Genomic DNA, 15524 nt, shown 5'->3' with positions numbered 1-15524 from the left:
ATACGATTCATGTAACAGTAAAACTTGTAACTTCTATCCTATCAACTTATTTGTATGTTAACATCGGACATTAGCTTACAATGCAACAAAACAATTTTGAAGAACAGTACTAGTGTGCATCCATGCCCATAGGTTGCGAGGCTATGCAACGTCACGCAAAAAGACATTCACTGAACTAGTACATTGACTCAATAGACAAATTTTCTCTTTTGCGGATCACGAAATTTGTCTACGCGTGTGACGACCGCAGACTAGTTTTTCGAGATTCCAGTAGCCGGATCAAGCATCCAAGAGTTCCGCTCCATATGTAGTTTCAAAACCCCTCACAGTAAAGCCCACCAATTCCCCGAGTGTGTTCCACCCTTGTTTTCCTCGGTCCTATGTCACTGGTGGCCCCGAGGCGCCGTCCGTATTTACGTCTCATCTCAGACTCATCAGAATCTACTAGATTCATCCCTAGCACCAAAAGAACCTGCGGTTATGCTTGAGTTGGACCATGGCCGGCATGAAGACGGTAAGATAGGATGCAGATGCAACGACCAATATGCATTGAATGAACAACGAATGCAAATAATTAGAGAGACGAGCAGCTGATATGGTGAAGAAGTAGCGTCCAAAATACTGTCATCAAGCGCAATTTTTACATCCACGAGCACATTCCTCCTTCTACTTCCTCTTCCTCCACTTCTATCCACTCTCCCTTCACCCTCTCACCCTTCTTACCCTTACTTCCTCTTCGCACTCTTGAATACCCCAACCAAGTTCTCCCACACAACAGGTGGAGCTTGCGCAGCATCGATCGGCTTCCAAATGCTCTTCGCCTTGTAGTAGTCCACAACAGGGGCGGTCTGCTGATGGTACGCGGTCAATCGCTTGCGCAATGTCTCAATATTATCGTCCGACCGTTGGATGAGGGGCTCGCCAGTCACATCGTCTGTCATTGCTTTCTTTGGAGGCCTATGTTTATACCGTAAGCCATTGAGCAAGGAATAAAGATTTAGTTAGCTGATTCGGAGCTTGGGGGAGGGGGGGACGGGGAAGTAAATGGCAGCACGAAGCGGTGAAGAACGTGGGGAATATCAGAAAGATCATGAATAGCAGATAGGCGTTAGAATTCACCAAATAAATCATTAAAAAAAGATGGCGATTGTGAGAAAGTGTGGAATAAACTTGGTGGAGAGGAGGGAAGCGGGGGAGTCTCTAAAAGCTCCAGGCTTAAAGAAGGATCAAGATAACAGCCGCACGAGGATTAGAAGAGACGGGATGGAAAGTAGAAGACACATTCAATGCACACGCAATAATCCAAGTTACTTACGCAAACTCCTTATGGTACGTGCGTCCGCTGGCAGGATGGATTAGCCGACCAGTAATCCGCGAAATAAGCAACGAATCATCAATCTGGAATTCAACGACATGATCGAGGTGTTCTTTCCGCGCGGTGAGCATGCCGTCGAGCTTCTCTGCTTGACCAACAGTACGCGGGAAGCCGTCTAGAACGAAACTGGAATGAGGGAACAAGATAAGACCGGTCAGTAGGTGTCATGGACAGTTCTAGAGAGAAAGTTGGGGAAGGAAGGGAGTAGGAAAGGCGGCGGGAAGACGTGAAGTGAATGCCGGTGGGGAGCCATCGATCTTCCTTTCTTCAAAAAATAGGGGGACGGAGTGCACCAAGATCCTTCAACGTAGATCCTGCCGTCAAACCCGAACCTTTGAGCCTCCAACCTTCTAATTACATGAACATTCTCCAACCGCTTTCTTTCCGACTAGCTCACCGTCCGTAAACGAAGTGAACAGATACCTACCCATTCTTGCATGCCTTGTTATTCTCCAGCTGGTCTTTGATCATGCCGACCATAATATCGTCGCTCACGAGTCCACCTGCGTCCATGATCTTCTTTGCTTCCACACCGAGTGGGGTCTTCTTCTGTACTTGGTCTCGTAACATGTCACCAGTAGCAAGGTGGCATACGCAGAATTCATCCCGAATCCTAGGTGCTTGAGTTCCCTTGCCTAAGAAATCACGTCAAAGTGCGCGAATACATTTTCGACAAATGACACGTTGAGTGAGAAGGAAATGGATTAAATGAGCAAGACGTAGCGTACCAGCACCAGGCGGACCAATCAGAATCATCCTTAATTGTTCCGCCGGAGTGGGGGAAACCACCTTTACGGCTTTCTGCTCAAGTTGCTTTATCTTTTCATTGAGCTGGTCTACGAGGGACTTGAGGTACTTGAGCTCCTCAGACGGCGATTGTGCACCCATTTCTAGCCTCTATACCTGTTGTGGAGGAAAGAAAAAGAGAAGAATCTAGGGTAAAGCAGGAGTGCCGTGATGAAAAAAAGGATAAATAGCGGGAGGAGCGGATGGACGGAGAAAGCGGAGGCTCAACGTCCGTCGCGGCAGAGCTGCAGGCTGAAGGAGCAGTGTCGGTAAAAGACGTGTCAGAGATTATGTAATACACCCACGCGACTTGATGATAATTGCCACCCATAATTCAGTATCAGTGAAGTGTAGCGGGAACGATGATTAATGCGATACATAACAATACAGTATGATAAACCCAGTTGTGTAAAGAAACGGCTCAGATCAGGATTACTGTACGTCTTTCTTTTAATTACTTGTCAGTGTTGTAAGAAGCTGCTTATATCAGTGCAAAGCAGGAAATGGCAATGGCATACTGCATAGGCAGCTACTCTATACTATTCTAATGAGTAGTGAGACGACATAAACATGGTATGGATTAACATGCCCATATTGTTTGGGATGACGAGACGGATAGCAGACAAGACTGTGGTAATATAGTGAAAGATGCTACTGTATGTTGGGCCATGCTGACAAGGTTATTGATTTACCAGTTCTTGCTTTGCTTGCTTCTTTATGTCCGGACAGCTACAAATAAATACAATTTGCCTTCACCCTTTCGTCTTAATTCATTCATTATACTAAAGTAGAATAATCGCATCCGTTATCTACTGAAAGGGCCAATCCCAGAGTCTTTAAGGAGGTCAGAAATGTAGGTGTATGAGTAGATTAGTAGTCTTTGTATTAGTTTGCACTATTTCTTAGTTTCTTACACTGAATCTAATACTTAAGGAGTTTGAATCATGTCCCTTGTCCAAACTTTCTTCAAAGCCCACTAGTTAAGTGCAAAAATGTTTCAACGTATTCTATAATTAGTGTAGGCAATAGAGTATTTTATCAGTTACACGTACCTTGCTATCATCTTTGCTCTGTTCTATTTGAGTGTGTACATTACTGAATGCCATTATTAGTAAGGCAAAAATGGCTCGATGCATCTGATACCGATGTATTACTTTGCTTACTAGATTTGCTTGGTAGTTAGACTGCATGGAGCCGTCTGATACAAAAGTACTTTGTATAGCCATAATACTATAAAGTAGGCTCAATTCATATTGCTTCTAGGTGTCTTTGTGTTCACAGTACATCAAGCCAATATCCGACAGCCACCATTATCAGCATGTCTTCCAAGGGACGAGATAGGCAAAGACAATCACGTTCTTCCTTATCTGTGAATTCTTGGAGAATAAAGTGTAGAAACGTTTTCTTACTCATGGAACAGCTCTGTACCTTAGACAATTCTAACATTAGCAACAATGATCCCAAATCAACAAATATAAGCAACTTCTTACATAGGTTCTCCACAACAACAAAGAACGTAAAAGAAGTGTTGGTCTACCAGAAGACATGGACTGAAGAACTTTCACAGATTGATACAGCAATTAGAAAGGAGCAGGCAAAACCATATTTTGGCGAAGACTGGCTCAGCAGGGCAGAGGAAAGAAAAGATCAACTGGTAGGATATCTCAAATCAGACCATTTTAACAATTTTCGTTGCTACTTTCCACATGATTATGCAAATGATGTTGACGAAATTATCAAAGTATTGAAGTCAGAGTACAACATTCATATTCCCCAGGATCGGGTTATCACAACCACTGATCAGATAAATTGGGGCATTATCATTGGTGAAACTCAAAAGTAGCTTACTTTAATGCCCTGTTACTTTAATTCGTGTCCTATGTACACCATGTCAATCAAATAAAGTCTCCTTATGCTCAGTACATAAGTAGCAACACATTCTAAGAACCATTATACTAATTACAGTATCTCCTTTGTCCTGGGAGTCAATTACACCATTTATGTACTGCTTATACATATAATAACGCTGAAATATCAGAAACGCTGAAATATATAGTCACATATTTCAAATTCCATTGATTGCATGATCCCAGACATCTTTTTCGTATTTGTGAACACTCCTTTATCTGCCTCAAATGTAATGAGCATGGATAAAGTAATGGACTGTCCACGTTTGGACAAAACCTCGGATCACTAGTGCCTTGCTTAAGCCTTAGAAATGCTGTTTCTTCGCCTCTGTCCTTCAACGCAAGCACATTTCGTGCTGTCACGTTTTGAGAAACTTTACTATTAGCGCTCTTTCTTGCCAATTTGAGCCAACGTCGACTAGGAATTGTTCAAAATGGCTGAAGTAGCAACAAATGAGTTCCTCTCCCTCCTCAAAGGTCCTTATCCTACGTCGAACGATAAGGCTGCCGAATACATGGAAAATCCATGGTATATCGCCGCCACCACAGTTGCATTCAGTACTAGCAACAGATCCGACGTAGTGGCGCTAGTGTTCAAGTTTGTAATGGCTGGGCTCAGTACTGTCTCTGGATCTCACAATGATAGGCAACGTGTGGTACTCAGGAAGCGCAAAGCCATCTTCAAAGCTGGGCTAATCAGTAGATATTCATGGCAGGTATATTATATTGCCTGCTCAAAATACATATGTTACTTTACAAAGTTCATAAGAAATTACAAGAAATGTGATGTTTTCCTGATGTAGACAGTTGCACCTTACACACTTTCTGTCTTCACTCATTTGTCTTTCTCAGCTCATCATGCAAAAGTAGCACATTCTAACTCATTATCTACTAAAGGGGTCTATCCCAGGATTTTCAAGGAGAGAGGAATTGAAAACATATGTATAGAGTAACTGCCCTTTAGCAAATTTGTGTCAGTTTACACTATTCAGTAAACTGTATTCATTACTCTGGGCACTCTCATTATATCCCTCATGCAAACCTTTCTAAAAAGTAGTAATTAAGTGTAAAACCATTTGTTATATTCTGTATATAGTAGTATTAACAGATTGTATCTAATTCTGATTTACTTTGTCTAGTAGTTTAGTAGCAAATGTTTATAATAGTTTAGAAGATGTATAAGGCTGTCTAATGTAAATGTACTTTGTGTCAGCAACAGTGTAGAGGGGACCTGAAGGCTCAGTGAGGGGACCCAGGCTACAACTATCCTACACAACAGAAATATAGAATGTAAGTACTAGAACATAGTCAGAACTTGTGAAACAGACAGAGAGAGTGAGTGAGACAAGAGTAGAGTATATAGAGTAAGCCTAAGAGTACAGGACTATCTAGAGTAGACAAGATCAAGACTACAGGACTAGTCTGATCTTATATACCTATATATACTAAACTATACAAGAGTACTCAGAGAATATGAGCTACTAAGAATAATGAGCCACAAAGAATGAAAGAAAGGAAGGTCAAAGATAAAGGTATAAAGAATGAAGGGATGGATAAAGGGTAAGAGACTATAGAATGAACAAAGAATGAAGGGGTGGTCAAAGGAACAGAATGATAAAGTAAGAAGGGGTAGTAGTAAGAGTTAGTCTGTATATAGTCTATAGACAGTACTTCTAAGAAACAGAAGTCTTGAGTTCTGGTACAGAAGGGTGTAGAACTCTCAGAACTAAAGGTACAAGAGTAGAGAACTATAACATTACCCTCCCTCTAAAACTAATTGTTCTAATTAGTAAACATTAGACTTAGTTAGTAGCTCAGACATAAGTTAGAACAGTAGGGTTTGGAAATCTGTAAGGCAGAGTTAGTACAGAGTGCTCATATAAAGTTAATAGAAGTCTCAGATTGTCTTAGTAGTATGAGTAAGATTCTTAGTAGGTTCCCAAGTGTGTTCTTTAACTAGGTACCCTTTCTAGTAAACAAGGAACTTGAGCTTTCTGTACACTAACTTAGTATCTACTATATACTCTACTTTGTATTCCAGTTTAGAACTAATGAGTTCTGGTAAAGGTAGTAAGGGTCTTTATTGTAAAGGAAAACTCAGATTATAATACTGAGACAACAGAACCTTGTTAAACACTAGGTGTATACACTTTCATATTGTTAGAAGTTAGAGTTTGTAGACAAAGGTACTAACCTTCTTTTTAATAACAAAGAGTCTAAAGTACTTGTTGTCCAACTTCTTCATTAGACAATCTGTAGTCAGATTAGTAGCTTCTAGTATAACTTTGTTACTAGACTAGTAATTCTTGGCCACAAATCTCTTCTAATCATAGTTCTACTTTATAACTTATACTACCTTCTTTAAAAGAGCTTGTACATCCTCCCTAGTCTTGTACATCCATTCTGTAAAGTCTGTTACAGATTCAGAACTACTGTTTTAGTTTAGAACTGTCCTCTAGTACAAATGTCTTTTATAGTTAAGGAAGAACAGAGACTGTCCTATTATAGAGTGTTACTAGTTATTGTGTACAAATTCTGTTAGAGCTAACTATTTAGACCAATCTGACTACTAATAATTAATGAACATTTAGAGATAGAGCTTAATCTCCTGATTGACTCACTTAGTTTAACTATCAGTCTATAAGTAATATATAGTAGAAGGGTTCTCTTGAATTCTGAGAAGTATGTACAAGTCCTACATGAATTTTGACTTGAATTACAGTCTGTAATTGTGAATGAGCTTCTGAGAGAGTCTATACAACTAGAAGACATAATCCTAATAAATACACACTATGTCTTTAAAAGTGAGTTCTGTTTGAGTCAGAACTATATAGACTTGCTTAGAGAATTAGTTAACAATTACACAGATAGTATTATAACTCTAAGACTTAGATAGTTTACTAATCAGGTCTACTAAGACTTCTTTCTAAGAGTGATCCAGAATCTAATACAAATGTAGAAGAGTCTAAACCCTTGTCTAGTAGGCCTTAGTCTGTTAGTACATATTGTAACTAGCTACATACTTTAGGATTTCTCTCTACATTCCTAACTACTAGTAGTTCTAAGTAATAAGTTCCTACATTTTATGTTAGTCTGAATGTTCTACAGTCAGATTATTGTAATAAGCTCAGACAATGTCCTCCTACAGCTTCTAATCCTTTAGAACATATAGTTGGCCTTTTTAGTAGACTTGTCCATCCTTATCCTTCTCCTAGTCTCTAGCCTACTTCTTTAGCTACTTTACTACAACCTAGTCCTGTATGTGTCTTAGAGTTTACTATATACAGGTGACAAAATCAACATTCTCAGATTCAAGTTGGATCTCTTAGATTGTTTTGGACACAAAACAGGAATTGTCTAAGAGAACAAGATTTTTGTTATTATTCTCCTCCCTTTTATAACTTACTTGTCTTAAGAGTAAATTAGCTTTTGTTATTTACATTCTAAGTTTGTAGGTTAGTACAAAGTTATAGTCTTACAGTTTTAACATTTAGTAGGCCTAACAGTAGTTAAGCTTCTGAGGTACTTAGAAGTATTAGAGATTAAAGTGATTACTCTAAATTTTGAACTTTTACACAGTACTAAGAAGGTATTAACACTACTTCTCTAAGGAACAGACAATTGTAAGAAGTTCCTTATTATAGATAAGATAGTTCTGTTCTGTTACAGAGAGGAATTCTAATTAGAACACTATCAGACACTACTTTCTGTTAATAAACTAAAACAGTACTACTCTATTTATAAAGTTAGAAGAGTTAGCTTTAACTCAGAACTTGTTTACAACTGTTAGAACTGCTAATATAGGCTTACTAGTAATAGCTTACTTGAGAGACTCAAATACAGACTACTACTAATCACTCTATTACTAAGGAACATCTTTACTAGTAAGATTGTAAAGGGGCTGAGTAATAGTACTAAAGTCTTGAATAAAGTATTAGTAGTAGTTTACAAACCTAAGGAACACTTAAACCTGTTTTAGGTTCTAAAGTTGTAGTCAGTTTTAAACTGTAGTTACCTTTACTAGATTCATACAAACCTCTCCTCTACTAATTACAAAGCTTAGATAATCTACTGACTCTTATACAAAAGAACACTTTACTTCTTAGAGGAACAGTTTATTATCTTAGAGCTACTATAGAACTACTTAGATTAGTTAGTAATAGTGTTTGACTGTTTAGGTAAAGATTAGAATGTTGTCTAGATATATACTAACATACTCTAAGTTAATCAGATTTGTAAGGATGTAATTTATGAATGACTAGAATATTGTAAACAAGTTAGTTAGTCTAAAGAATATTATAGTCAGTTTGTACAATTTACAATTAGTTTAGAACAGAGCCTTCTACTCATCTCTATCTTAGATCTGAATATTATTGTATCCTTATTAAATGTTTAACTTAGTAAAAACCTTAGATGTATACATCTTATTAATAAGCTCCTGAATTAGGAGGAGTAAGTACTTGTTTTTAACAGTACCCTTATTAAGGTAACAATAATCCTAGACTAGATAGAGCTTTCTATCTTTCTTTTTGACAAAGAAGAAAGAGGAGACTATAGAGGACTTTAAGGGTTGAATCTAACTGTTCTAAAGATTTTCTTAAAGGAACTTGTTAAGCACCTCCTACTCATCTCTATTGAGTAAATAGACCTTACAATTCTTAGGTTGGAAACTCTTAGTCAACTTAATTGTATAGTCTTAGAAGTAATGTTTAGGAAGCTAGTCAAATTCCTCTTTACTAAATACTTTAGAGAACTCTTAGACAAAATCTAGTAGGCTAAGTCTATGTGTGTTCTAGAGTTAAGTTGTTCTAAGTAGGTTCTAAACTGGTTCTGTCTTAGAAATCCTTCAGATTGACTCTATTCTGTCTTAACTAGAATATGTGTCTACATATCTATCCTAGTTAAAGAAGAACAACCAGTTACCTTTATCAGAACTCTTAGTAATATTAGAAGCATTTGTATTCACTTATAACAGTAGTGTAAGATAGTTGTAAGGCTTAGAACACTAATTAAACACAAGTGTCTACTCTAACTAGTTAATAATAGGGTTGTAAGCTTTAAACTATTTGAATCTAATGAAAATGTCTGTCTTTCTAAGGTTAGTAACTCTAAACTTAATACTTTCCTTATAATCCTAAATAGTCATTCATAGTTGGACAAACTTAGTAATCTAACTATTCTAGTTTAGAGTTCTGTCTACATTGTATACTAGGATTAGAAGTAGAATGTATTAAGTAGGAAGGTAGTGTTCTTATATAAAGGCCTTATTAATACACAAACTAGTATATTTACTGTCTACTAGAGTTATTGTTCAGATCTGGAGGGATTCTAAGAAGGGAGATAAGAGGACAGGAACCTAGAGCTAGTGTTTAGAACATTCTCTAATAAATTACTACTTGTTCTAAAAGGAATGTACAGCTTGTACAGTCTTATTGTTTAAGAGAGTAAGTATATGTACTAACATTTCCTTATTAACCTCTCTCTTTTAACAAGGACAGACTTATGTTCTCAACTGTGAACTCAGTTAAGACTATCCCTACTTAATACTATAGACAAACTATTAAGTAGTAAACAGGGCTAGATAATATTCTAAATATTCTAAGTTCTTAGAATGTAAAAGTAGTAGGTTAGATTGTGTAGATTTAGACTCAGATAAAGTGTAAAGAGAAAAATCAAAAGAATCAGAAGAAATAAGAGAACTATCTACTTTGTTTTTAACTTTTTCCTTTTTAATAAATAATTTTCTTAATTTACTTTTTCTACTTTTTCTACCTTTTCTACTTTTCTTACTTTATTTACTTCTAATCCTATAGTGTCTATTAAATCAAAAGTGGCTGTTAAAAAATCTGAGTTATAACTCTTTAGTGTTACATTTACTGTTAGGCCTCTATAAAATTCTAGAGTATATAGTTAGAGTTTAAGAGTTCTAAGGTGACTTCCAGATTTGTAGAAAAGGCTTCTTACTATAAATCCTGCTTGTTACTTATTATTACTCTAATAACCTAACAAATATACTGTTACTTCTATAGACAGTCTTTAATTTAATACTCTGACTTTCTACAGACAAAGTATACTCCTTACTTTCAGGCTTCTCTAATGTCTATCAGAACAGATTGATTGTAGATTATAAGCAGATTGATTCAAGGGCTCAGAACTGTTAGAGTCAGACACATGTATAAGTATTCTATACAGACTTGACACATCTAAGTTACAGTTTAGTTAAAGGAAATAGTACAGGTCTTCTAATTAGTGTAAGTAATTAGTTCTAGTGTTATTCTAAGAATCTTATTAACTAATTCTGGGTAGAGAGCTTTTTCAAGTATTCTAATAAGAACATTATTAAACCTGAGTATGAATCCTACCTTTTAGGCTAGAATATTAAACTTCTGAAAGAAAGTATTAGTAAAACATTTACTCTGTCACAAAGACACAAGCTTGTTCTACACATTATACTTCTTATTTAGATTAATAAAGGAAGTACAGAGCTACCTCATAAAATCCAAATATGACTCATTGTTCTAAAGTCAGATTAGGCTTTTAATCTAATGTTCTTTAATTTAGTTCTAGGCCTAAGTGGTCACATTGTCTTCCTTTATAAAGGAGAGGACAAATAGGACACAATTAAGGTTTAAGAATAAATTAGTCAAAATAGTAGTCACATATAGTTTGACTTAGTACTAAAAGTCCTTAAAGTACTACTTATTAAAGTCTAAAGGGTAAGCTACATACACTTTCTTTCTAAAACAGATTGTAACTTCTAGAACAATTAGAACAGGTTGTAGCTAAACTGTAAGTACATAGTTAGTAAAGGTCTCTTAAATAGAGGTTTACATATATTAAGCTAGGTCTACTTGTAACTACTAATCTAGTAGGACAGTAAGGGTAGTAGTTAGTTTAAGAGGGTTCATATTTATACTATAAAGGAATCAACACTAAACTAAAAAGGGTAATGAATAGAAGAAGAGTAGTAAAAGTTTAAAAGGGTTTAGAAAGTTTAAAATTTAAAAATATAAAAGGGTTAGAACAAAGAAAAGAGATTAACACAATAGTATGTACTAATACTTAAAACATAGGAGAGTTATAGAGTAGTAATAGGTAGTCTTAATCTAATGTTAGTAATAGTATAAAGGGGACCTGAAGGCTTAGTAAGAGGACTTAGGCTACAACTATCTTACACAATAGAAATATAGAATGTAAGTACTAGAATGTAGTCAGAACTTATAGAACAGACAGAGAGAGAGAGTAAGACAAGAGTAGAGTATATAAAGTAAGTCTAAGAGTACAAGACTATTTAGAGTAAATAAGATTAAGACTACAGGACTAGTCTAATCTTATACACTTATATATACTAAACTATACAAGAGTACTTAGGGAATATAAGTTACTAAGAATGATAAGCTACAAAGAATAAAAGAAAGGAAGGTTAAAGATAAAAGTATAAAGAATGAAGGGATAGACAAAGGGTAAGAGACTATAGAATGAATAAAGAATGAAGGAGTAGTTAAAGAAATAGAATGATAAAGTAAGAAGAGGTAGTAGTAAGAGTTAGTTTACATATAGTTTATAAACAGTACTCCTAAGGGACAGAAGTCCTGAGTTCTAGTATAGAAGGGTGTAGAACCCTTAGAACTAAAAGTGTAAGAGTAGAGAACTGTAACACTTTACTTACTTACAGTACTATAAAGTAAGACTATTTAGTATTACTTTTAAATACTCTTATATTTATAGTTTATTAAGCTTATACCTAACTATTAGCTTTACTACTATAACATGTCTTATAAGAGACAAGATAGTAAAAGACAGTCAAGTCCTTTCTCATTTACAGATTCTTGTAGAATAAAGTGTAGAAACATTTTCTTACTTATAGAACAGTTTTATACCTTAAATAACTCTAGTAGTAACTATTATAATTCTAAGTTAATAAATATAAGTAAATTCTTACATAAGTTCTCTAAGATAGTAAAGAAAGTAAAAGAAGTGTTAAACTACTAGAAGATATAGTCTAATATATAGTTACTATTATTTAGTTCTAGACCTAATAGACTTAGGTTGACCCTAAAACTGAATCTAAGGTCTGAGTTATAAAGAGTTTAGTCTAATCAGGTCTAGAACAGGTTCAGTTCTGGGTCTAGTAAATACTATATTTTCCTAGACTAGACTAGACTTTAAAGACTCAGGACTAGACTCAGGACTAATGTTTTTATTTGAATACAAGAACACTTAGTTGAGATAGTATGTAATTTAGAATGTTTACTCCTTACTTAATACATATATTATATAGTAGAAATTATAAATAAAATATAATAGAAATTTAGTAAGAAATTGTGTAGAAATGTATTATAGTATTACAATTTACTTATTTGGAATATATTAAAGTTAAACTACAATTTATACTCTTTTTGTATATACTCTTTTCTTACAGTTCATTTTGTACTTATTACTAACTACATATTACAAAAAAGAATAAACATTAGTTGACAGTAAAATACTTAAACTCCTCTACTCATATTAGGAACATACTCTTAAGTCAATTATAAGGTAAGTATAAGTATCTCTAGTCTAAGTTATACTCAGACTGGACCCAGACCTAAACCTCAGGTCTAGTCCACTTATAGTCTATAAAGGTTCAGGTCTAGGTTCTACTTTTACCTGGACCTGAGTAAGAGGTCCAGGTTACAGTCTAGGTAAAAGGAGGGTAGACTAGACCTAGACTAGACTGTAGCAACTATAGTCTGATAAACTTTCTAAAGTTAATAAAGTGATTAGAAAAGAATAGGAAACACTATACTTTAGTCAAGTCTGACTTAGTAGAGTAGAGGAAAGAAGAGATCAACTAGTAGGATATTTTAAATTAGACTATTTTAACAATTTTTGCTACTACTTTCTAAATGATTATATAAGTAAGGTTGACTTAATCATTAAAGTATTAAAGGTAGAGTACAATATTCATATCCTTTAAGACTGTGTTATTACAACTACTAATCAAATAAAATAGGGTCTTACTATTAGTACAACTCTGAGTAGATAAAAGTAGCTTACTTTATCTACTACCCTTATCAGGAAAAAGTTACATTTCTTATAATGTTTTGTAGACTTTGTAAAACATAATGTAAGTATTATATATACATTATAATAAGATTATAAGGATCTTACAGTTATTTACAATGTATATACAATACTTATATTACTTTTACAAAGTCTACAATGTATTATAATGAACCTGACTTTTTCCTGATACTGTTGTCTTAATTTTTATCATAAGTAGGCAGCATGTTAGTTAAATAAAGTCTTCTCTATACACAGTACTTAAACAGTAATACATTCTAAGGATTGTTATACTAATTACAGTATCTGTAGCAGAGCTACAGACTGCTAGTACTAAGAGATGTTCAAATGACACAATGAAACAGTAAACTTAAAGGATGCAAGTGTCATGGATTATGTAATACAGCCAATCATAGTGCACGCATCTCTTGCCATGCTAACACTAGAGGCAAAAAGAGGTCTGGAAAATTTGTTTCAGAATGTATTTTCAGTAAATCAGGTAGGAGCTTTTGGATTTTGTAATAAATTTACAGAGTTACAGAATGTAAATCTGCCTTCTGTGTAACTTATTCTTGACTTAATATAATTGCTATTTGTAATTCATAATATGTTATAATGCTAGTGTATTTATTAATATGGAATCTTTTGTTACACCTTGTTAGTACTTTATTTGCTAAAAGTAGTAAAGTATAGTAGCCTAGTAGGAACAATGATTGATACAATACATTTTAATACAATATGATAAATTCAGCTGAATAAAGAAAGAGCCCTAGTCTTTGAATTGCTTTTCAACATTGTAAGAAGCTGCTTATAAGGCTATAACATGTTGTATAGGCCACTACTCTATACTATTTGAATGAGTAGTAAGATGGGAAAACATAGTGTGAATCAACAATACTAATTTCACTTGAGATGAAGAGATAGGTTGTAGACAAGACAGTAGTAATATGGTGACAGTAGCTACTGTATTGTGTACAATGTGCCACACTATAGCCAACACAGCTGTTGTTTTTTCTGACCTTTACTTAGCTTGCTTCTTCCTGTCTAAACAGTTTCACTTACACACTATCTGTCTTTGCCCTTTTGTCTTTCCCAATTCATTATACAAAAATGGTACAATCCAATCCATTATCCACTAAAGCACTCTATCCCAGGGCTTTCAAGGAGAGAGAGGGATTGAGAGAATTTGCAAAGAGAGCATTTGTACTTCATCAATTTTGCATCAGTTTCAAGTTGCACTATCTGATTCTATTACCTTAGCAACTCTCATCATATCCTTTGTGCAAAATTTCTTCAAAGCAGTAGTTTGCTGAGAAACCATTTGTTGTATTCCATATATATAATATAACACTGCTACATTGCTAACAGAATTACATCAAATGCCAGCACCTTACTATCTTTAGTGAACTGTCTTACTTAGGTGCATCAAAAAATAAGTTATTGTATTTGATACTAATGTACTTATCAAGCAGCTATCTATCACAGACTGGAAGATACACAGAGCTGTCTGACACGAATTTACTTTGCTTAACTACAGTCCTATAAAGTAAGGCCATTCTGTGTTGCTTCCAGGTGTCTTCATATTCATAGTACATCAAGTCCATACCTGACAGGAATTACTAGCATGTCTTACAAGAGACAAAGTGGCAAAAGACAATCGACTTCTTCCTCTTCCAAGGACCGTTCAAGAATAAGGTGCAAAAATGTTTTCTTACTGATGCACAATCTCTGCAAGAACGCCAACACTGACAATCCCAATGAAAATATATGCAACTTTGTGAACAGGTTCAACACAACAAAAATGAATGTAGATGAAGTGTTGAACTACGAAGAAACATGGGAAAGGGATCTTGGACGTGTTAATAAAGCAATTTTAGATGCAGGTAAAAATAAAGATGCGAATGAAGACATACTTAAAGAGAACGAGAAACTAAGAGACACACTTGCTAGGTATCTCAAATCGGATCCATTTGACAGTTTTGTTCGCTTGCCTAATTATGCAAGTGAGATTGATCAAATTATAGGAGTATTGAAGAAAGAGTACAATATTCATATTCCCCAGGATCATATTATTTCAACCTCTGATCAGATAGTATTGAACAGTATCATTGGCGGAACCCTGAGGTCTGAGTAGCCAAAAGTAATTTCATTTTAATAGCCTGTTACTTTGATTTGTGTCATAAGCAGACACCATGGCAATTAAATAAAGTCTTCTTTATGCTCAATACTGTAACAGTAACACGTTATAATAATCATTACACTAATTACAGTATCTGCAGAGGCTGAGAGTCAGTGGTAAAAGACGTGTGTATCATGGATTATGTAATACAACCAATCATGATAGTGCACGCGTCTCTTCGGCCGACTTGATCTCGACTTGATGATAATTACCACCTGTAATACTATCAGTA

The 15524-nt window shown here is 35.0% G+C and overlaps 1 protein-coding gene across 1 annotated transcript; it reads right to left on the bottom strand.

Annotated features, from left to right (window-relative positions):
* Positions 1-471: 471 nt before the first annotated feature.
* On the bottom strand, positions 472-2400 carry FOMMEDRAFT_166503 (adenylate kinase 1). Its single transcript, XM_007264352.1, has 4 exons — positions 2104-2400; positions 1803-2010; positions 1316-1501; positions 472-957 (listed from the first exon to the last, which is right to left on the bottom strand). Exons 1-4 carry the CDS (start codon positions 2261-2263, stop codon positions 726-728), a joined length of 786 nt encoding a protein of 261 aa, XP_007264414.1. The 5' UTR covers positions 2264-2400; the 3' UTR covers positions 472-725.
* Positions 2401-15524: the final 13124 nt, after the last annotated feature.

This window comes from Fomitiporia mediterranea (genome assembly GCF_000271605.1).
Source record: "Fomitiporia mediterranea MF3/22 unplaced genomic scaffold FOMMEscaffold_3, whole genome shotgun sequence".
Classification (NCBI taxonomy): Eukaryota; Fungi; Basidiomycota; class Agaricomycetes; order Hymenochaetales; family Hymenochaetaceae; genus Fomitiporia; species Fomitiporia mediterranea.
Note: the sequence above shows the minus strand (reverse complement) of the source record. Positions and strands in the feature narration are given on the sequence as shown.

Coding starts and splice junctions, on each gene's coding strand:
- FOMMEDRAFT_166503 (XM_007264352.1), bottom strand. CDS start 2,263: ATGGGTGCACAATCGCCGTCTGAGGAGCTCAAGTACCTCAAGTCCCTC. Junction 2,011..2,103: donor GATTGGTCCGCCTGGTGCTG/GTACGCTACGTC, acceptor GTGATTTCTTAG/GCAAGGGAACTCAAGCACCT. Junction 1,502..1,802: donor AACAAGGCATGCAAGAATGG/GTAGGTATCTGT, acceptor CCCTCATTCCAG/TTTCGTTCTAGACGGCTTCC.